The sequence below is a fragment of the Syzygium oleosum genome, unplaced genomic scaffold (assembly GCF_021117445.2).
Source record: "Syzygium oleosum isolate NSW1041296 unplaced genomic scaffold, Sole_v2.1 Sole_v2.01, whole genome shotgun sequence".
NCBI lineage: Eukaryota > Viridiplantae > Streptophyta > Magnoliopsida > Myrtales > Myrtaceae > Syzygium > Syzygium oleosum.
Genome location: NW_026607485.1, coordinates 25,893,044 through 25,917,472, shown reverse-complemented (window position 1 = coordinate 25,917,472; position 24,429 = coordinate 25,893,044). Strand labels below are relative to the sequence as shown.

The window sequence follows — 24,429 nt, the reverse complement described above, 5'->3', positions numbered from 1 at the left end:
AAAACTATGTGTATGGATAACATAACTAACTTGCAGATACCCGAATCATTATTCCCGTGCGACATCAAAATCTTAGAGCCACATTCAAAAATGTTTTCTCGTGCATTTTTACTAATTATAATCGTATAATCCTAAAATCATCAATATCGATTTAGAGATTGACTTGTGAAGCGATGCGGCGATTCTCCATACGGATATCGTATGAATAAAACATTCAAGTTATTCAATCATGGCTTAAAGTTTGTGGAATCTCTAAGGACCAAACTTTCTGACCTCGAAATTATTCTTAATTATTTGTCAACGTCTCGAAATCATTCTTTAATCATCTGTCAACAAGCTTATGCCTTCATTAATCCTATCGACCTCCCCTGGAGGCTCCCTCCCATTGGGTGGAAGCTAGCCCGAATGCCAACTTGGGGTTTCATCAGCGTATAAAACAAGTTGGAAACCTTGGAGTTCAACACGGAAACATGTGCAGCAGAAGCGACGAAGGGTCCTTGGTTGTACCCTCGAACCATCACCGATGAGTTGAATGATACCTAAAGAAAAGAACAAAGAGAGAAATTATTGCAATGGGTAAGAGTCACTGGCAGATCCTCGACCATTACTACTTCGGTTGACCCGGAGATTTTTCAAATGCAAATTGCATCGACAGATAGAGACAATAATGGGAGTTCCAAGACCATAGATTTCCAATCTGCCTAACGAAGTCAAAGTCGTACGCATTCATGTCTCCTTTCGATTCCAAACACGTAAGCAGGTAAAAGTTAGGCGCAAATTATGATTAATACAATAAAATGGATATCTTTGAAATTTGATATCTTTGAGCTTTGGCCTTTGGAATAGAGGCTTGAAACAGGTTGGCGAGGTTTCAATTATTAGGTGGCTTCGGTGCCGCGGTCCTAGCATAAACCACCGACTCATCTTAATTTAAGTGTCTTGACTAAGATAAATGGATTTAATCGTAATGTCAATAGCGTCAATGCTGACGAAAATTTGTTCAATCGAATCCTGTCTCTAACCCTTGAAGATAAGGACCGTGATCTTCACTAATATGTAATTAACATTAGTTCCTAATGACAAGATTTTTGTAACCCTAGAACTGTAATGTTCCTGACCATGGATTGGATCATCAAAGGAGAAATCCGGGTATGCTTGACGTCTTGTCTAGTTAATTATAGTTTGGCTCACGCAAGAAACGGCGGTTTCGACAGAGAAATTTTACGTCTCACTGTACTTATGTAGGATTAATGACAAGGACTTACGAGTTTCAAGCCCCACGAGCCGGTCAAGATTACGTCGATTTGTGAAATTTGAACGGTGATCGCCAATTCTTGAGTTGGAAATCCCTCGTTATGTAACCAAAGGCCCCAACTCGGAGGTTTAGAATCGAAATGTATATTGTTTTCATGGAATTTTAATAAAAGATTCCTTTCTTTCTTTTTGGCCCCAAAATAGCATATTCATTTTAATTTTGTACACTTCACTTATTCTTAAATTTCCTGCTCATCTTTAAGATAGATCCGACACGCTTAAAGCTTGATTTGACTTTTTGCCGGGACATTGACTCTTCCGTGGCTGAAAACTTTGAATATCTGCATGCATGAATCCAAATGCTACCAACTACCGATCATCCAGGAGTAGGTACCACCTCCAATCTCCAGGACCCTTGAGAGACCTTGAACATCTTTTTCCACGTCAACCCCGATATTGTCCGACGACCCCATTTAGTAGATTTGATTGAAATTGGTGTCGAATGGACTTAATTAAAAAAAATTTCATACAAAGTTTTGAAGTGGAACACGATAAGCTTAGAGATTATGATTTGGTTTAATTTCATTGGATTTAGTTTATTGGAATTTTAGATTCCTATCTTAGGGATTTAGTTAATTAATCTCTTTATTTGTTTTTTTTTGTCCAAGTAGCCTTTCATTCATTGCCAAGGAAATACAAGAGAAAAACAATGCAGTCTAACTGCAAACCAAGACAAATTACAAACATAACAAAACAAGCTCCGGATAAATCATCAAAACAAGATTAGGAGTCACCCGTTCAAAAAGAAAATCCATGATTTCTTTAAATCAAAATCGGCGGCCGATCACCGAATCCATCTTTAATAATAAGCACACACCGAGATCTCCATATGTTTCTATAGCTTTGCCTTTCGGCAGTGCGCATAAGTTCAGCGTCCCCAAGACCATCGTCATTCAGAGTAACAAGGTTGAATGAGCATAGATCTGACACTTGTAAGAGTGAAACTTTCACAAAATTCCTCCGATCTCCATTGAAATTGGACTTGTACATCAACGAAACTCTAGGGAAGCGAAATCCCGAAATCAACAAAAATTCCCAAATCCAGACTAGATCGGGCTAAAAACCTTCCCAAAACGGGAAAGAGAAGCTTCCAGATTCAAACTAGATCAGAAGAGAAAAGCTCCGCAAAATGAAAGGAAAGCAAGAAAAAGAGAATAGAGAACTACATGAGCCAAAGAAAAAGGAAAACACTACAAAAAAACATGATTATTGCGACGGAAATCTGCGACGGATTATTTTCGTCGCTAATTTGCGACAAACTTTGCGATGGATTTATAAATCCGTCGCAAATTTGCGACGACTAATTTTCCGTCACAAATTTGCGACAGATTTATTTTCCGTCGCGACGAATATTTTATCTGTCGCAATTTGCGACGAAAAAGGGTTCGTCGCTAATTTGTCACGGAAAATTAATTTTTTGATATGCACCCCACCCCACCCGTCAATTTCTCTCTCTCTCTCAGTAGTGATTCGTCAGACCGCCCGCTTTTCTCTCACCTTCTCATTCTATCATTTCTCTCAATAATCCGTGCGTCCAGAAATCAATCTCGGTGAAGCTTTTCCACTGGTAAGTATCGTAGCTAATTTCGTGACTAAACATCAACTAATATGGTCCTGTCCTTCTGATTCGTCGTTGGATGCGAATTTTTTTTTTATTGACATTTTTTTCTGTTTTTGTTGTACCGGCGATCGGCCACCAATTTACGACGGACGATCTAGGTCCGTCGCAAATTTGCGATGGACACACCTGGGCGAGGTGCCGGTCGACCTCGCCGCCATGGCGAGGCCGCGCGGCCTCCCCCAGATCTGGGCGAGGCCGACCGGCCTCGACCCATGGCCGGCGAGGCCGCGCGGGGTGGCCATGGCCGCGGGTCGACTCGCCGTCGCCCACTGGCGATTTGGCGAGGTCCCGACTACGGCCCCCCGGCTGAGCCGCTCGGCCTCCCCCGATCCGGGTGAGGCCGAGAGGCCTTTGCCGGGAGCCGCCCGGTCGACCTCGTCGTCACCCAGCAGCCGGACCGGCGGCCATGGCAAGGCCGAGCGGCCTCGCCGGCGTCAGCCGGTCGCCGAACCGGCGACCAGAGAAAATTGTAAGGAAATTTTTTTTTAAAAATTCGGAAAAAATAAAAAATTATTTAAAAATGAATGTTAAGTGATTTTGCTTTTATTTAGGTACGTGTCCAATTGAAGGTCTCGCAATCCAAGTGAAATTTGCAATTCTCTTCAAATTGACCATTTTCTGCTACCAAGATTTCAGTCAAATATCTAAGTAAGTCTTCTTTACATGGTAATTTTTTCATTTTTTAAAATTTCAAAGTAATTGTTGCGTGAAAACAAAATTTTAATTTTCATAATTTTTTTTAATTAACAACAGTAGATATGCTATTTTAAATATTTTACGAGATTTTTTTATTTTAATACAGACACAATACAAAGAAACAGGGCTTGGATGTATAATAAGAACTTACCTGGACGTCAAGGATTGATCGATGAGTTTCGTACTGGGTTGAAACTATTTTTAGACTTTGCTAGTAGTAAATATGAGTTCATGGATGGAAATAAGTTAAGGTGTCCGTGTAGAAAGTGCAGTAATGGTAAATTTCATGTGCGTGATACAGTTGGAGAACATCTTTGTAGATTTGGGTTTACTCCGAATTATTATAATTGAACTTCCCATGGTGAACCATGTATATCTGATGAAGGATATCAAAGAAGTGACCAATTTTTAATTAGGGAAGAATGTAGCTATTATGACCAATTGAACCCATACGAGAGGATAGTGATTGATGCAGCTGGTCAGAATTTTGTTTCAGATTCGAACCATGCAAGTACTAGTTTTATTCCTACACATGAACAAGTGGGTACTAGTCATGCATCACAAATGGAAGAGATAAGAGTAACAGGTTTTGATGAGAATGTGTGTAATGGAGCTTTTTCATCTAATCAGTTCTGGGAAGTATTGAAAGCAGTAGATCAACCTTTATGGCCAGGTTGTGACAACCATACTAAGTTATCAGTGACAGCAAGACTGTTAAATATCAAGGCAGAGCATAATGTGTCGCAAGATTGCTTCAACTCTTTTGTTGAAGTAATGCGGGAAACAATGCCTCGTGATAACAGCATGCCAAGTGATTGTTACGATATGAAAAAGCTAGTGGATAACTTAAGTCTTCCGGTTGTAAGGATTGATGTATGTAGTAGGGGTTGTATGTTATATTGGAGAGATGATGAAAATGCAGAATCTTGCAAATTCTGTAGCCAACCTAGGTACAAGATTAACAGGAGGCAGGGTCGTAATCAGAAGCGTAGACCATGCAAGCAAATGTTTTATCTGCCCTTAATCCCCATGATTGCAAAGGCTTTATGCGTCTCAAGCCACAGCTGAACACATGACTTGGCACGCAAATCATGAAACAGAAGAGGATCTAATGTGTCATCCTTCAGATGCAGAGGCGTGGAAGCATTTTGATAGAACGTATCCTGAGTTTGCGATAGAGCCTCGAAACATCAGGTTAGGTCTCTGTACTGATGGATTTGTCCCATTTGGGAAATCAGGAAAAAGTTATTCATGTTGGCCAGTTATCTTAACGCCGTACAATCTTCCACCTGGTATGTGCATGAAGACACCTTATATGTTTTTGACATTGATCGTGCCTGGCCTGCAAAATCCGAAAAAGTTAATAGATATTTATATGCAACCATTGATTGAAGAGTTACAACGGCTATGGGAGGAAGGTGTCCTTACATATGATGTTTCTACCGATCAAACATTTGTAATGAAGGCTGCTCTTCTTTGGACGATAAATGACTTTCTAGCTTACGGAATGTTATCTGGATGGAGTACAGCTGGGATCTCAGGATGTCCGATATGTTTGGAGAGATCAAAGTCATTTAGATTAAAACATGGAAAGAAGCCCACTATTTTGATCACAGACAATTTTTACCGATAAATCATACATTCGAAGGAATAAAAAAGAGTTCATGAAGAATAGGATCTGAAAGAACACGTCCACCATTGAGGTTGACCGGCGATCAAATTTGGGAGCGGGTGCAGGACTTTCCAACTGTTGTTCAGAACCCTCACGACACAACTTTTGCGTACGGAAGTACACATAAGTGGACAAAACACAGTATATTTTGGAATCTACCATATTGGAAGGCCCATCTTATTCATTATAATCTTGACATCATGCACATAGAAAAGAATGTTTTCGACAATGTCATAAATACTGTGATGGATGTCACCGGAAAAATAAAAGACAACTTGAACGCAAGAAAAGATATGAGAGATATTTGTGATCGACCAACACTAGATGTGGATGCAAGCAGCAGGGGACCAAAACCAAAAGCAGTTTATACATTGGATAAGGAGCAGAGGCGAGTTGTTTGTCAATGGTTGAAATCTGTGCGGTTTCCTGATGGATATGCTTCGAACCTCGGAAGATGTGTTGATTTGAATGAATGCAAGTTGACAGGTTTAAAAAGTCATGATTGTCACATATTGATAGAAAGACTAATTCTAATAGCTTTCAAGGAAGTTCTACCGAATTTTGTTTGGGGCTCCATTACAGAGTTAAGCAATTTCCTGCATGATATTTGCTCGACAGTGTTAAAAGCATCGCACATGGACAAACTAGAGAGAGATATTCCAATTATTCTTTGCAACTTAGAAAGGATATTTCCTCCATTATTTTTTGATTCGATGGAGCATCTCTTAGTTCACTTACCTTATGAGGCCAAAGTTGCAGGTCCCGTACAATTTCGATGGATGTATCCATTTGAGAGGTAATTTTTTTTTTTAAATAAAGTTCAAATTACTTTATTATATATTATGTTCCGATAAACTTCTTTCTATTGCAACTAGATTCTTATATCATTTGAAGAAAAAAGTGAAGAATAAGGCACGTGTTGAAGCTTCAATTTGTAATGCATATATTGTGGAAGAAGTGACAACATTTGCATCATACTATTTTGAGCCGCAAGTGTAGTGCAAAAGGCGGAGAACAGGCAGAAATGATGAGGGCCCCATTGATCCCAATTGCAAAGCATTCTCTATTTTCAATTATCTGAGTCGACCAAGCGGCGCATGTCAGTCTCGTTACCTAACAGGCGAAGAATTGCATGCAGCCCCTACATGTATTTTACTGAACTGCCCAGAAGTCGAGCCATACTTCGAGTAAGTGTAAATTTGCAAATATATGTATTGTGTGTCAAATATTTGCTAATATATAAATGGTATTTATTACTAGGATTTTCCAAACTTCAATGTATGGACTACCACAAAATGAGTTTGATCGTATGTGCGACGAACAATTTGCAGCATGGTTCAAAACATATGTAAGTTGCCTATGGACCGTTCACTTGCCTTATTAAAATTTTATACATCATTTATTGAAATATATATTATTGACTTTGCGTGTATAACATTAGGTTCACAATAATCATGATGAACTTGGAGAGCAAGGATTGCTATATTATCTGTCATGGGGTCCACAGTTAAGAGTGCGGAGTTGGCCAGCATATTTCATAAATGGATATAATTTTCACACTCAAGAATATGGAATGGGAAAAGCCACAATGAATAGTGGTGTGTCTGTTCGGTCATCCAATGGTAGCAGTTCAAAAGATGATTTTTATGGATTGTTGGATGAAATCATAGAGATAGAGTACCCTGGACCATTAATGATGCGGGTTGTGTTATTTAAGTGCAAGTGGTTCGACCCCGTCAAAGGAATGAATGTGCATACGAAGTTTAATTTGGTTGAAATAAATCACAAGAAAATGTATATGAAATATGAACCATTTGTCTTGGCACAACAAGCAATTCAAGTATGTTATGCATCATATCCTAGTTTGAAACGTGATAAAGATGATTGGTGGGCTGTATGTAAAATCAAAGCACGGAGAAAAATCGAGGAACACTAGAAGGATAGAGCCTATCAACAAGAGGAAGTTTGTAACACGGTTGAAACTGAGAAATATAACATTCCAACTTTACGAGATCCATGTGGAGTTATGATAGATGTGGATCCAACATAAATTTGCGAATTAAATGTACAAGACTGTTCAGAATCTGATTTTGAGACAGATGATGAAGACGAAGAACAAGACGAAGACGAATTGGAAGATGAAGACGAAGACGAAGACAAAGACGCAGACAAAGACGAAGATTAAAATTTTTATGACAAAACACTAATGATGTGTAATTATTATTGCGACAAGTGTTATTTTGGTTGTCATAATTATTATTATTGTTCTTGTTATTATTGTTATTAACATTATTGTTGTTGTTATTACTGTTGTTGTCGCTTATTCTTCTTAATTTAATTGATCGTCGGAAAATTTCTCGCTAAATGACGACAAGTCAAATATTATTCGTGCGATGACATTTGTAATATTATATTTTCCATTGGATTTGGATTGTCGCTAATTTCGTCGCTCATTTTACGACAACAACTTATTCATGGCTACTATACATCGAAGAATTATTGACGGACCAAAAAATTCATGGCAATTGTTCGAATCCGTCGCAAAATTTGCGATGGAATCCAAAATGTCCTTTATTTTTGGAATCCGAAATAAATCCGTGATAAATTTGCGACGGAAAAATATTGTCTGTCGCAAAATTGTGGATGGAAAAAAATACGTCGCATATTTGCGACGGACAAATACTATCCGTCGCAAATTTGCGACGGACACGACAAAGTCCGTTGCAAATTTGCGACGGACCAAAAATAATGTCTGTCGCAAATTTGCGACAGACCAACATAATGTCCGTAGCAAATTTGCGAAACAACAAAGTCCGTCGCAAATTTGGGACGGCAAAAATTTCCTACGGAAATTTGCGACGGACAAAAAGGTCCATCGCAAATTTGCGACCAACATAATGTCCGTCGCAAATTTGTGACGGACCAAAAAAAGTCCGTCGCAAATTTGCGACGGGAAAAAAAATTCCGTCGCAAATTTGGGACAGACCAAAATAATGTCCGTCGCAAATTTGCGACGGACAAAAAAAAGTTCGTCGCAAATTTGCGATAGATAAAAAAAAGTCCGCCGCAAATTTGGGACGGGAAAAAAAATTCCCTCGCAAATTTGCGACGGACAATAAAAGTCTGTCGCAAATTTGGGACGGGAAAAAATTCCCTCCCAAATTTGCGACGGACAGAAAAGTCCGTCGCAAATTTGCGATGGAAAAAAATGTCCGTCGCAAATTTGAGATGGACTATTTCACGTCCGTCACAAATTTGCGACGGAAAAAAGGTCCGTCGCAAATTTGGGACGAGAAAAAAAATTCCCTCCCAAATTTGCGACGGATTGTTTTGTCTGTCCGAAATTTGCAACGGGAAAAAAAGTCCGTCGCAAATTTGCGACGGACGCACCTTTCCGGTGACTCCGTCGTTCGTCCGTCGCAAATTTGCTTTCCCACCTGCACGCGCACGTGCCTCCGTCAGCTTTTCTTCTCTGACAATTTTTGTTGTCTTCCTCCTTTTTGCGACTGGAAAAAAAGTCTGTCGCAAATTTGCTTTCCCGCCTGCACGCGCACGTCCCCCCGTCAGCTTTTCTTCTATGACAATTTTTGTTGTCTTCCTCCTCTTTGCGACAGACTGTTTTGTCCGTCGCAAATTTGCGACTGGAAAAAAAGTCCGTCGCAAATTTGCGACGGACGGGAGTTGTCCGTCACAAATTTGCGACGGGAAAAAATGTCCATCGCAAATTTGCGACGAAAAAAATAGTCCGTCGCAAATTTGCGACGGACGCACCTTTCCAGTTACTCCGTCTCAAATTTACGAAGGACGAAATAGTCCGTTGCAAATTTGCTTTCCCGCCTGTACGCGCACGTGCCCCCGTCAGCTTTTCTTCTCTAACAATTTTTGTTGTCTTCCTCCTCTTCTTCTTCTTCTTCTTCGTCTTCCTGTGGGTTGTCTTCGCAGAGTGCACTGATCCGCCGCCACCGTCGCCGCAACCGCCGTCGCCGTCGCCCCCGTCGCCGTCGCCACCGTCCCCGTCGTTGTCTGCCCTCGCGTGGGGTCACCGCTCGCCGCCTCCCTCGCTCGCACGCGCGCGCCTCGCCGGCCCGCCTCGCCCGCCAAACCGCTGCCGTCGTCGCTCGGTCTCGCCGAGCTCGTCGTCATGACACTTTGCCCAGCCGCGCCCAACCGTCACCGCCCGGCTGCCCGGCCTCGTCGAGCTCGCCGTCCCGCCCAACCGTCGCCGCCCGGCCAGGCCGCCCGGCCTCGCCGAGCTCGCCGTCCCCGCCCGGCCGCCGCTCACTCGGGGCTCGCCGCCGCCCCTCGGCCGCAGCTCGCTGGAATCCCCGCCCAACCGCCGCCCGATCCCGTTGCCGCCCGGCTACGCCGCCCCGTCCAGCCGCCGCCCGGTCAGTCTCCCGCCCCGCCTGCCGCCCAGCCTCGCCGTGTCACCGTCAGCCGGCCCGCCCAAGGCCATCGCCGCCTAGCTCGCCGCCATCGAGCCGCCGCCCGGCCGCCGTGCGGCCGTCGCCCGCCCGCCCACCCGATCGTTTGTCTCCGCCCGGCCAGCCCAGCTCCAGCCTCGCCGGAGCTCGCCGTCACCGCCCGGCCAGCCACCGCCACGCCGTTGCCGTCGCCGCCACCCGCCGCCGGCCGACGCCCGTGCCGAGCCCGCCACTATTAACCGGACCAAAATCTAATTATTGTTGGGTTTTTCTTGGCCTTGAACCAAGTAAGCAACTCTCTAAATCCTACCTACTATAATGAGTATTAATCGGACTTGTTTACGGATTGTTTAGTGTCTGATTAGTTGGCTAAGTTAGGGGTCGATTTCAGGATTGCATGTGGCTTTGATCGATGTTCGACTGGTTAATTTGTCCATTATATCGCCGATTAAGCGTTTAATGATCATCGGGTGATTGATTATGCGTTTATTCAGAAAATGCATTAAATTGAACAATTCTGGAAAAATTCCGAAAAATTTCGTGAAAATTTAATAAAGTCATATTTTGGGAGAATATTAAATTTGGTGAATTTTTTTTTAAATTAAAAAAACCAAAATTTCAAAATATCACAAAATGGCAAAAAATAACTGTGGCCACCCAATTTGAGTGAAATTTAATTTTTTTTAGGTGCCCAAAAAAGGAATAATAATAAAAAATCCAAAATTTTCAAAATATTATTATATTGGCTTAAAATACCTGTGGCCACCCATTTTGAGAGAAATTGTAAATTTTTTAGGTGCAGAAAAAATGTAAAAATAATAATAAAATAAACAATTCAAAACTTCACAGAATGGCTTAGAATACATGTGGCCATCGACTTTGAGTGAAAAATAAATATTTTTAGGTGGCCAAAAAAAAATTAAATATTTAAAAAAATTGAAAACTTCACAAAATTGCTTATAATACCTGTGGCCACCCATTTTGAGTGAAATTTAAAATTTTTTTACGTCGCCAAAAAAATTTAAAAATACAAAAAAAAAATATTTCAAAACTTTACAGAATGGCTTAGAATACCCGTGGCCACACACATAAGTGACATTTAAATTTTTTTAGGTTCCCAAAAAATTGCAAAAATAATAAAATGAATTTTATTATAAAACTTCACAGAATGGCTTAGAATACTTGTGGCCAGCCACTTTAAGTGAAATTTTAATTTTTTTAGGTGCCCAAAAAAAATTTAAAAAATCAAAAATTTGAAAACTTCACAGAATGGCTTATGATATATGTGGCCACCCTCTTTTAGTGAAATTTACATTTTTTTAGGTGCCCAAAAAAATTAAAAAATAATGAAATAACAAAATTTCAAAACTTTACATAATGGCTTAGAATACCTGTGGCCATCCACTTTGAGTGAAATTTAAATTTTTTTAGATGCCCAAAAAAATTAATGGCTTATAATGCCTGTGGCCAGCCACTTTGATTGATGATCGTGTGGCCGAGAACGAAGATCATGTGGCTGAAATTGATGTTTCATGGTTGTTCTTGTACTTGATGAATTATCGTGTGGTTTGAAAGTGGATCGTCTGGTTAATTATGGCTAATGTCGGCTTACCATGGCATATCGTGCTCATATATTAATGTTTGATATCAAATTGAGTGCGATTCATAGTATATTTGTTCGTAGGTAATTGCACGTCATAAACACTCGGCATTGGCTAATTAAGAGGGAACATTTTCTGCTTGTCAACCAAAATGGTAAGCTTCGTCATGTACGTCATTATGTGTCCGTAATACGTGTTCATATTTTTTTACTTATTTGTCTAACCTTCCTACTTGTCAGTATAAACGTGGAGGTCACATGCATAGAAGACCAGCCTCTTCAACGGGGTCGTCCCCGGCCCTTTCCTCGTCTCCTGTCGGTTCATCTAACCCACAACCACAATATGCTGATGGATAATATGGACACGTTGGTCCTTCCTCCAATGCTCAAGAATATGTTATGGGACTTGGTCACATGCCAACTCAATCTCCTCCAGTTCCATCTCCTTTGGCTCCCTCTCCTTCCGTTCCACCTTATTATTTAGCGCAACATTCGCATAATGACGGAAACGAAGGTGAAGAAGATAACCGATTCCTGATATGCCCATTTGGAGATTCGTAAGTACTTCAATTTTTTTTTAGTATATGTAATATTTATAGCTTTCGATATGGATGTCAACTGAATTGTCGATGTTGCACAATATCTCGTATGTTTGCAGATTCACGGATGCTACGTCCGTTGTGAGGAACCGAATAAAATAGTCAAAAACTATTGGATGGGGGAGTATGTTAATTACAGAAGTGTTCCACAAGAGGTGAAAGATTTGTGGTGGAATGAGTTCAAGGTAAGTTTTAGATATTCTATTTTCTTACCAACTAAGTTCGGTGTAGTATATTGATAGTCAATAATGATGTAAAGGGATCAGAACAGCTCTTTACTTTTCGGTACTAAAGGGACCAGATATTTTCCCCGATATGAACTTAACAAAGTGTATCGCCGAATTGTCTGGTGCATGATAATGGATATGTGACCATCATAATAACTTTCAGTTTTGCTTGTAATGATTGTAGCGGAAGTTCAGGTGGGATGACCAGCAAGAGAATGAAGTGAGAAGAATTTTTTAGAAGAAAGTCAGTGATCACATACGAAATGTGATGAATAGAGCGAAGAGCAGGAAAGTGAAGCCGGCTTTCATTACAGCTGACAATTGGACGGAAATTAACAGAATTTGGGAAACTGAGAAGAGTCAGCAAATCAGTCAGCAGAATAAAAAGAATCGATCTTCCAGTTCTAGTGAAGGGTCTGCCACATATGCTGGAGGCTGTATCAACATTGGGGAGTATCGCAAACGACTGGTAAGTCTGTTACATAAGTTATAAGTTAATATAATTCAATTACTCATGTTTACATTTTGTAGGCACAAGAATTGGGGACGGAACCGACATTTGCAGTTACATTTGAACGCACATTTCAAAAGAAAGATAAGACGTGGATTGGCGATCGAGCAAAAGCTATTAAGGTATGTAAGGTTATACTTTGGGCTTTATGGAAACTAGAATGAAAACCGTCAATGCTTTTAATATTTATGGTAGATATATATATGAAGTATTTTATTTTCATCTATATTGTTAATGTAGGAAAAATATGATGAACTTTTAGTGGCCAATGCTAGTGGTAGTGATGGTTCTGCAAGTGCGTCTGAGCCAGCAGTTGACAGTGTGCCATTATGGGTGGAGGCAACGGGTGGGGTGAAAAAAGGAAAAATATTTGGGATGGGATCCTTGTCAAGGATGTTCATGCCGAATCAAGCTGGAACTTCATCATCCAATACGACTGGTCGAAGGAGGACACGACATGACGAGCAATTGACCTAAGAAGTGAACCAACTGAAAAATATAATTGTAGAGAGGGACGAAGAAATAAATGACTTGAAACAGCAAATGCAAATCGTTATGCGACACCTCAACATCAATCGCGGTGAGGTTCCTCCTGTACCCCCTGCCAATCCAATAGGTGATGAGCACAATGATGCCGACATTGATGATGATGCTGATGATTTTCTCGGTCATTTCTAGTTAAAATTGCCAAAATCGGGGGTAAGCTTGCTTCACAATCTTATATGACATAAGTGCAGTTTCACCCAATCTGTTCCTGCCCTACAATTACTTTTTCTGCACAACTTTCTTACTGACAGGTTCAACGATCTAATTTTTCCTATGTGACAGAAATACGGTTTACAAGGGTGAAAAAACTACAGTGGATGTCAAAGTTGACTCATACTCATATGTAAGAACATTGATGTTCGTCCTGAAACGTTTTTTTGTTAACCCTCTTACTTGTTTTTCTATACCTAGTTCCACATCCATGCATAAGCACTTCTTTTATATTCTTGACTGATTGAATATCTTTATTTATGTATCTACATTTCATCAGGTGTCGACAAAAGTGACTGCTTTTGGTGTCTTGCCGAGTACCACAGCTGCCCAATCTTGTGTCTAGTTTGTCGATTTTTCGTTTTCTAAAAAGAATCTATGGTTGTCCCGCCTCCTATGAATGTTTTGAATGTATTATAAGATTTGATATCAAATATCATCGTGTCAGGCTTTGCAACTTTGCATATATCATTATTTTTTGCGGATTAGCATCTTTCCTTCAGTTACATTTTTCAATTATATGGCATTGTGTCTGGTTTGTTCGGTTTCTGTTTCTGAGGCAGAATCTATGGTTTTCTCGTGTCCTTTGATTGTTTTCAATGTATTATATGATGTTCATTAATGCGTAGCAATTGATATGGACAAGATTTGATGGCCGAAATGCTGTAAAATTTGCGACGAATATTTATATACGAATTTTGCGACCATTACAGTTCGTGGCTAATTTGCAACGAATAAGTAGCGACGAATCAAGTTCGTGCCAAATTTCCGTCCACTACATTTTGCGACGAATTTTACGACGAATTTTGTGACGGATTTTGCTACGGATTTCGCGACGAATTTTGCGACGAATAAAGTTCGTGGCTAATTTGCGACGAATTTTGCGATGGATTTGCGACGAAATTTGTGACGAATTTTGCCACGAATTTTGCGACGAATTTTGCGACGAAATATTTGCAACGAACTTTGCGACGGATAGTGTTCGTGGCTAGTTTGCGACGAATTTTGCGACGAATTATTTGCGACGAATTTTTTTCCGTCGTAAATTTGCGACGAAAATTGAAATTTTCCGTCGCAAAAATTTGCGACGACCTAGCAGCGACGGAATTTTTTCCGTTGCTAAATTCGTCGCAAAAACGATTTGCGACGGATTTTTGCGATTGCAAAATCCGTCGCAATAAACATGTTTTTTTGTAGCGAAAGTGGAGGAGAATGAGAGATCTAGCTCAAACCCTTCTCTCCATGGCGGTTGAAGAAGAAAGTTGTGTGAAAATGAGAGGGAAAGGAAGAAACACTAGGGAGGAGCGAGGCAAAGCGGGGCTCATCTCTTTATTAGTTAACTAATTAGATTCTATAATCTAGATAATATCAAGCAGATTTAGTTACTTTTTTGAACAACTTTCTCATTATTTTTAATTAGTATATCTTTAGGAGTTTTGCGTTATTTATATTCACATCACTCTTTTTTTTAATCAGATACCTTTTGAAAATTGATAAAATTGATAGTACTTCTCAAAATTGCACTCCCTGCATGTGCGCCTTCTTCGTGTCTGAGTTTCACTTGAGTTGCGAATAGCAGTTTTGTTATCCTCGCTTTTACCGCCTCACATGGTATAGGCGCGGGTTAGTGTCGTGGGAACACGAAACTCGACTTATACGGCTTTGGGGATAACCATCTAGCCAGCGAAGTTGGGGAGGTGTAGGCTCTTTGACAAGGGTATCTCAACAAGTTATTGAACATCGATTGAATGCGACGAGTAATCCATTGGAAGACCGAACATAATGACATATGGGTTTGAAGCTCTTGGCTCAAGGAGAGAACTGGATTGGGATAACAAGGGATAATTGTCCAAAAAATTCTAAACCTATTGTACGGCAGCCAATTCAAAGATTTAGTTAGAATTTTCATGAAAATCCAATCAAAGATTTCAATTTGGAATGTTTCTAAGAAGAGCCATTCTGAATGTTGGAGATGACGCGGATAAATATGTTTTATCGTCAAACACTTCACAATTTGAGAAATGGTTTTTTTACCAATGTGGCAATCGTGTTTTGAATCACGACATGTCCTGTTCATGCATCGACACTTCTCTAGCACTCTATCTCGAGGGAACCGGCCTTTGCTCGACCTCCATAACGTCGATACCGGGCCTTTTTCGACGCCGGTCAAAAGGACCCCTTGACAACGATGGATCCATCAAACTACAGGAAGAAGGCCCATAGCCTCATTCATTGGGCTGTCATCGCTACCTGTGATATAATTGAGGTCCGGGCTTGAGCTATTGGAGATTATCTACTCGCCCGACCAATCCTAAGTGAAAACTTGGAACATCGGCAATGTCCAGGACCAGGTGGTCCGTTTTCTTACACGGTCCAGTCGCAACGGTTGGACCTCCATCGCGGTCCAGAGACATGGTTCGATTCCCCCACGCGCAACTATCGAGAAGCAACAATGCTGCATGGGACCATCACGAATTCGGGACACCAAACGAGGCCGAAAGAGCAAATGTCGCATTCGATTAAAGACCGGTCAACACACAATAGCCCAAAAGCAGCACGGGGACGGGAGACGCAAGACGACGGGCCGAAAAAAGGGTCAAAGGGTCGCTGTCCCTGTCGGTCGCGTGATTGGATTGTGTCCTTTGAGAAAATTACTAGTGACTGGTATGGCAAGTTGGCAACCCTACGTGATTGGTTTCACGGTACCACAAATAGATTACAGATGCGCCTGTAATTAGTATAGAATTAATAGTACGAAAAATCCTAAACTGGTATTAAATTTATACCAAATTAATTTTTATCAGAAAAATTCTAAACTGATATATTTATAATAAATTTATCTCAAACTAAATTTTTTATCACCAAAAACTTCAAATCAGTACATTTATGATAAGTTTACCTTTTGTTAAATTAAATTAATACTACGAAAAATCACAAACCGGTACACCTATGACAAATTGAGGGTAAATCCCCAAAATGGTACACCCGTCAACTGTCACGAGTCATCCAACACAAAAATTTGACGGTAAAATTTAATAAAAATTAACGGAGGGTAAAATTGTCGTAAATGTACCAGTTTTGGATTTTTTATTTTCAAAAAATTATTTTAGGGCAAATTTATCATAAGTATACAAGTTTTTGGATTTTTCATAGTATTAACCCATTAGTATAATATCGAGTCAAGCATGCAACTTCTACATTCGCATCTCGTAGATTGGATATGCCGTCGGTTGTTATTATATTCGGTCGTAGTTAGATTTCTTCTCGTTGTGAACACGATTGTTATTTTAAGAAGTAATGCCCTCGGTCTCGAGGTTTTGATGTTGATATTGATGCAACTCCGGTCTCTAGGCGTGGCGCTTTGATCCGATGAATCACGTGTGCTAATCATGCGGATTCCACATGAATCACATAAGCAATACATTCGCTGCAAGTACATCTGATCGAGGAACGCGATCTGGGCAAGTAAGCTCGCCCGCTCCCACACATGCAGATACAAAAACGAGCAAAGCAACGGCTAAAATGTTAAAGTCAAATCGCAACGAAAGTTGGTTGAGGGAGTCGGCGATGATCATTGCCCCCAAGAAGGAAGTTTATTCTTCCTGTTAATATGCTCCGCATACGCAGAGTCATAAAAGATCCGTTGCTGGATTTTTGCCTTCCCAAGAAGAAGACATGGGAAACTGTTGTTCCTGGTGCTTCATGGCTATCCTCTGCAGAGTATCACCATGACCATTGATTGTCCTTGTGCTCCGGGACAATATATACAGTGTAGAATAGATCGCAAGTCCCTCCAAAAGTCTCTCAAACACAATATTATCTCTAGGAGTGAAACTCTGAATAATTAGCATCGAAGCTTAATGAGTCAGTGACATGTTGGATCGACTCTAATGTTCTTTCCAAAATAAAATCGATTTTTTCTTCCATTCTGTTGGTGTTCTGAAAGAGTTATTGAAGCTTCCAAAAAAACTGTCGGTAAGAAAAATTATCGGTCGGTTGGTTTTCCGTAACTTTTTGAGAAAGTTAGAGGACTTAATTATACAAAATCAGAAAGTTGGAGGACTTGATTAAGCAAAAAAAAATTTTCAATGTAGTTCATCTAGCCAGTTTAGGTCGGAGATCGCGGACGTAGCAATCTAGTCAGCGGTGACCGTACTACATGGCACGACCGGTACTAATGTCAATGATTTTTGTAATTTTTTTTTAAATTTTCTGAATATTTTCTTCTTCTTTTTTCTATTTTTTTCGTTCTTGCTCCGCCTGTGGCTGATCCTCAGTGATTGGCAGAGGAAAAAGATAAACAATAGGTGGAAAAAAAAAAGAAAAGAAAAAATTTAAATTTTTGAAAGATTGCAAAAATCGTTTATATTTGTGCCAACCATGCTACATAGAACAACCAGTGTCCATTTTAGCGATTTTTGGCCTATATTAGTTGGATGAACTACATTGGAAATTCATCAAATTGCTTACGACTGAATTGACCAACTTGGAAAGTTTATGACTGAATTGGTCATTCAAGATTTTTTGTACAATATTCCCGCTCTTTATCAAAATTATTTTCAAAAAGTAGTAACTGAATTTGAGAGTATTTTATTAAACAAATATCTTCAAAAAAGCAGTAAATACACATCGCATATCCAATGATGAATACGTAGAGAGACTTTTACACCGACAATGGACCCGATATCAACACGTTATGATAAGTCATTCTCTTTTGTTGAAAAATTTCAATCTCAGCAAAGGGGTTTCATAACTTTTGTGGGGTTTTCGGAAGATAGTCTTTAAATGTCGTTGCCTTCCAATTATGGAAGTCTCTCAGCTACTGTACCACGAATTACTTACTAAACTCCGACCCCATAATCAATCGGACCTACCCACCGCAAGCTTGTGGACATTAAAACGAAGAGAAATCTTCCTTTTTTCTTAGAACGCGCGACGATCCGAGCTGTCTTCCCTCCGAGGTTGTCCTTATCACCACCAGATCTAGAGGATACAACCACTTGTCTGAACTCTCTTTACACCGAATGACAAGTATCAAATCACGACGCTAAGTTAACCAGCTGAACACTGATCTCCCCATTCGTCTCCATGCCGTGAATTCCTTACGGACAACTTGAGAGCCCCCATGTATAAAGTTGTTCCTCTTTGGTCGCCATTGTCAAACCAGTAACAGTCTCTCACACTCGAACCAGAAAACTGAGACTTACTCTTTCAACCATGTACAGTCTCCGGACACACCTCCTCCCAACTCTGCTACCCACCTCCCTCCTCCTCCTCCTCCTCCTCCTCTTCCTCCCCCTCGACCTCCTCACCACCACCACCACCACCATCAAAACCCCACAAGCCGCCCCGCATTCCCACGTGCGCCGCCACCTCCAGGTCGCTCACTCCACTTGCCAAGGCACCCTCTACCCGGACCTCTGCGTCTCCACCCTCGCCTCCTTCCCCGACCTCGCCTCCAAGTCCGTCCCGGAGATCATCTCCTCCACCGTCAACCTCACCGCCGCCCAGGCCCGGGCCGCCTCCTCCAGCTGCTCCGACCTCCGGTGGCGCCTCGCCGCCAAGCTCGGCCCCCTCGAGCGCCGCGCCCTCGACGACTGCCTCGAGCTCCTCGCCGACACCGTCGGCGAGTTCAGGAAGGCCATCTCCGACCTCTCCTGCAAGAATGGCCCAACCGCCCCGGCGGCGCACTTCCACGACCTCCAGACGCTCCTCAGCGGCGCCATGACGAACCAGTATACGTGCCTCGACGGCTTTGCGTACAGCAAGCAGAACGTCCGGCACGCCATCGAGAGGAGCCTCGTCAACATCTCCCACCACGTCAGCAACTCTCTGGTCATGCTCAAGAAGCTGCCCGGCGTGAAGGGGAGGCCGTCCGGCTCGCCGGTTGCGGAGGTCTTCCCGGAGTACGGCAGGATGAGGGACGGGTTTCCTTCGTGGGTGTCGCCCAAGGATAGGAGGTTGTTGCAGGCTCCGGTGAGCGCGATAAAGTACAATGTGACCGTGGCGCAGGATGGGACGGGAAACTTCACCACCGTCAGTGCGGCGGTGGCCGCCGCTCCAAATGCCAGCACCACCAGGTGGGGGTCTGCCGACACTATGGAGTTAATGCAGTAGCTCAATTATTACTTTTAATTCTCATTCTTTCGTACAGCCGTCGGAGGTACCAAGATCTACAAAATAACATAAGTAAATTAATCTGGCATTCTTACTTTAGGTTATCGAATGTGCCCTACTTATCTATATACTTTGCCTGACCTATCATTTAGGATGCCAACTTTATAAATATATATATTTTGCGTCCATATTAGAATTCTCTATTAGCTGTTATCAATTAATCAATCACAACTCGGTTTTGATGAAATGATTGCATCCACCACTAACTGAAGTTCCTTTGTGGGATGTGCTCCTTGATTGGAAAACATTTTCAGGTTTGTGATATACATAAAGGCGGGGGCCTACTTCGAGAATGTGGAGGTGGATAGTAAGAAGCCGATGATAATGTTCTTGGGGGACGGCATCGGGAAGACGTGGATCAAGGGCAACCGTAGCGTCGTCGACGGCTGGACCACCTTCCGATCTGCCACCGTTGGTGAGTTCAACTCACCAATCGTTTTTCGACCTCTCCGTTCATGCATACAAGATTTCTCTTTCGAAATCATCTGATGAATTTACACTTCGGTTCGCCCTCGCTAACTTCACTTCTCATATCCCACGCGGAAAAATCACTTGCATGAAGCTATGAATCTCGAGTACGTTGTTGAGATCGTCCGGATGTTTGTATAGATTTGGTGTGACGCGAGATCAGTTTTGCTGAAATTAGGTTGGTGATGTTTGACTTGACATTAGTTGAGAGTGATATGTGTCGGACCACGGCGTTACAAGGATTTTAGATATATCTTAGATTAGAAGTGCAGCCGTGATTATTGGTTCCGGTGTGGGCACGAGGCTTGACTTTGTCATATTATTGCCTCGTTTTGTAGGCCTGTAGAGCAGCTCATGATCACATGAGCACCTTAAATCCTCTCACGACTTACGACGTCGGTGCGGTTTTTGTCTATGCTAGGCGAAGTAAATTACTAACCTTCGGTAAGAATTTAGTAGTTAGGATGTTACGGAAGAGTTTGGATTTGGCATTTAAACAATGCAGCAGTATCTTTTTTTAACAACATTAAAATATGACCACAAAGTGATGATTGTCAAAAGTTTGGTTAGTGTCGGTGGCATGGACCCGAGTTTACCCGCGTTTGTAGGGTCAGGGGGGGTGTTGGGCAAGAAGATTTGAAGAATTCTGGATGATATGCTCTTTTTGGGAGCACATAATGGTAAGCAGCTAAGCAGCAATACCAACAAAAGATATGAAAATCATCTTTTGAAATCACGGCGTAGCGGCCCATAAGAACCAAAATTGACTTCTATCTTCCATGTTGCACCATGTGTAGTATGTCCTATGTTGTGCTCATTGGGCAAGGGTGCACCCATTTCTCCTTGTTTGAAAGAAAGAACTCGACAAGGAGAGTCCAAGACCGTGATAGAACGATGTCGATTGGTGAGAAAATAACTTGTCGGGCCACATTTTCGTCCGTCTCTGATTGGGAGGAAACTTAATGGGTTACACAAACATGGACAATTGACGACTTTTTTTTTTTAGCTTGCATGTGGATAACGTCCATCTTTGAGTTATTAAAACCTTCGAAATAAAATCTTCTTGTGATGCGGATATTTTGGATTTTTCATAATTGGCATGAACGATATATTAAATCTCCACTAAGTTTGAGTACTGTCTAGAGATACTGAGATATTATTTAGCTTTACGCGTATTTGAAAACACGAATTTCGTAAAAATAAATTCAAAAGATTGTATGCACTGGAAATGTATTTTCAATGATGCTATTTTTTCATTTTGTCTCACCCAGTATTTGAAAACTTGATTTATTCCTTGATCAATACAAATCGGGTTAGATGAGAAGTTAAGATATATAAATTTTCATTTTTCATGTCTTATTTTTATCAAATTTCGGTTTAATGTTATTTTTTCATGCATATCTTGTTTTCTTCTCATTATTGATCAATTAATTAAGTTGGTAATACTTAATACTATTGTTATCAACTTTTTGGATCCGTGACTGAAATGAAGAATCAGGATTATACATATGGATCCTTAATAGAACTAGGATGTTAAGGAACAGTGTTTTGCACGTATGATTAGTGTCCTCATCTGTAACTGGTCCAAGCGAAGCTGATCGAATCTTAAGTGCACATGGGTGCTGTCCAGTTCTCGATGGTTGATATAAATAATCTTTTTTTCACAGTTTCAAACAGATAAGACAAGATATGGGTTGGGGCGCGTCCCCGACAACACCACCAATTCATCATCGACTCTCCTGGAAAATGCCGTGACTTTGACAAAAGCTTGTGAACTGAATAAGATAGTAAATTCAGGGACAATGTTCTGATTAGATCGCGCGCTTTTTTTAGCCTAATTCAAGTTTGAGATGCGGAGAGGCCGCATTTGCATGTGATTTTGTCCTATGGAAAGTCCCCATGTTGCAGCTTGCAGTGTGCCATGAGCAAACCCAAGAGAAAAATAATGTTGCGTTTGAGAAAGATCGATGTCTGCACGTACATTGTCGCTACGCATGTGTCTTCTTGTATACGTCCTTCAGATAATATTTCGAATGCTTATGAACGCTAACCCTTGTGGCGACGAGAGAACCTTACTACTGATGGAAAAAACATAAAGTGGGATTGGTCGTGACATTGAGCCTCAATTCGCGGATCAAAGTCTAAATGCATGTTCTGAGCAAACACAACAAAAAGGTCCTTCATTGATCAAGAGATAATAGATTTACTGACTGAGATCTTGATTGAAAACTCATTTTCATATTGCAGAATGTTTTCTTTTTCCCTTGACTTGATGCTTAGTTGGTGTTGTGATAGATTATACAGCTGTTGGAGTGACGCCCACTGTGTTTTTTCAGACCATTCTCATTAAGTAGTATTAGGTGCATGGCCTAAGATAGACATCATTTGGAAGATGATGCTGATCAAAGGTTCCTTGAAAGACACGAGAAGGATCATCTGAACTAAAAAAGTCACATGTAGGGTTTCTCGTCTAGTAAGCCTTTCAGTTGCATATTGCTATGTCATTTGGGAGTATAGATTACGAAACTGGAATTAGCACATCATGCATGTCATCTCAACATCTTCTCAACTTTTGACCCACTTTTTTTCTTTTTCCTTTTTGTTTCCTCAGCCGCGGTCGGGAGTGGATTCATAGCGAAGGGCATATCCTTCGAGAACTATGCCGGTCCGAGCAAGCACCAGGCCGTGGCCTTTCGGAGCGGCTCCGACCTCTCCGCCTTTTACGGTTGCAGCTTCATTGGCTACCAAGACACACTTTATGTCCACTCCCTTCGCCAGTTCTATCGCGAGTGCGACATCTATGGCACGATCGACTTCATCTTCGGGAACGCGGCCGTGGTCTTCCAGAATTGCAGCTTGTATGCACGCAAGCCGAATGACAACCAGCAGAACATATTTACGGCTCAGGGGAGGGAGGACCCCAACCAAAACACGGGGATCTCGATCCTTCACTGCAAGGTCGCGGCCGCGGCGGACCTGATCGCTGTGAAGTCCTCATTCAAAACGTACCTTGGTCGCCCATGGAAGGAGTACTCTAGGACGGTCTATATGCTGTCGAACATCGAAGACTTGGTGGACCCTGCCGGGTGGTTGGAGTGGAATGGGACATTCGCGTTGAGCACGTTGTACTACGGGGAATACATGAACCGAGGGTTGGGTTCAAACACGAGTGCCAGAGTGACATGGCCTGGTTATAGAGTCATTACCAATGTCACGGAGGCCACTCAGTTCACGGTCGCGCCCTTTATACAAGGAAATGACTGGCTCAATGGTACTACCATTCCTTATTATCCCGGTTTGAATTGAGAGCCATAGTAATTCTTGGACGCATCGACGTGTCAATTTATTTTCATTATCTGCTCTCGAAAGGTATGCAGATAAGGAAATTCGCAGAGATGCTGTGCCCACGGAAAAGGTTCCGTGTCAATTTGAAATTCAATAAAAGATCAAATTCACTGAGCATGGAGTGGTTTTCCAAATATTTGTGGTAACTTGTGTGTATGTCTGAACTGTTTTTTGGACTGAAAGTTTCATGAAAAAGATGAAGAGGAAACAAGAGCAACTTTGGGCTTAGCAGAGACCGACCCGAGTTCAGCCTAGTCCAATTCGGTTCAGGCCAAACTATTGCTTTTAGGCCGGGCCTTTGGGTCGGTCTAAGCCGGGTCCGATCAGGCCGTTTGTAGCACTAGGAAGAGCATGGAGCACAGGAGCTAATTATCCAGCTTGTTAGTTGCATGTAAGGTGGCCCATTGCTTCCTTGGCCTAGGCTAGACATGTGTAGTCTCGTCCTTGGATGAAAATAATCGACAGTAAAAGCTTTTTAAAGCGGGTGCATTTGATTTTAAAGAATGTAAAGAATATAGAATTTGGGAATTGGTAGCTCCAAATTTAATTTAAATATACTACAGATAAAAGCTTGCCCCTGCATGGCACAAACTCTAACATATAGGAAGATGATCTGTGGGATTTTACTAGAAATTGGTCTTTCAATTGCAAAGTCTAAGTCTTTTTTTTATTGTCAACTAAGTCTAAGTATTGGCCAAAAAAAACAAATTGGCATTGCGCAATCCCTACTTAGACTATCCTTTGTTGGTTTTTTTTTTTCCTGAAACTATCCCAAGTGAAGAAAAGCACCCGAAAAAAGATTTAGAACTTAAAAGGCAAAGAAACAAAGCAATCCAAAACAGTCCCTTGTTTTTAAGGCATCACAATATTTGTTTTCCCCTATGTTCACTCCAGGGATGCTCATATATAACACAACTTACGAAACACAACAGAAGGTTAATTACAGTATACGAGATAAGTTTGAAGCTTCTCCATTTGATTTAACTAACAAGACTCAAATCGATGCAACTTGATGGGTT

The 24,429-nt window shown here is 41.4% G+C and overlaps 1 protein-coding gene across 2 annotated transcripts in view; it reads left to right on the top strand.

Moving 5' to 3' along the window:
* Positions 1-23,527, top strand: part of LOC115676192 (pectinesterase-like) — a 41,947-nt gene extending 18,420 nt beyond the window's left edge. Inside the window, exons 1-3 of one of the 2 annotated variants that reach the window (XM_056315653.1) lie at positions 18,511-19,500; positions 19,852-20,012; positions 22,677-23,527. In XM_056315653.1, coding sequence (XP_056171628.1) covers positions 18,638-19,500; positions 19,852-20,012; positions 22,677-23,371 — 1,719 coding nt within the window. In that variant the 5' untranslated portion in view covers positions 18,511-18,637 and the 3' untranslated portion in view covers positions 23,372-23,527. Of the gene's footprint in view, positions 1-18,510; positions 19,501-19,851; positions 20,013-22,676 lie in introns of those variants that run through there. The other variant, XM_056315658.1, reaches the window with a different exon arrangement.
* Positions 23,528-24,429: the final 902 nt, after the last annotated feature.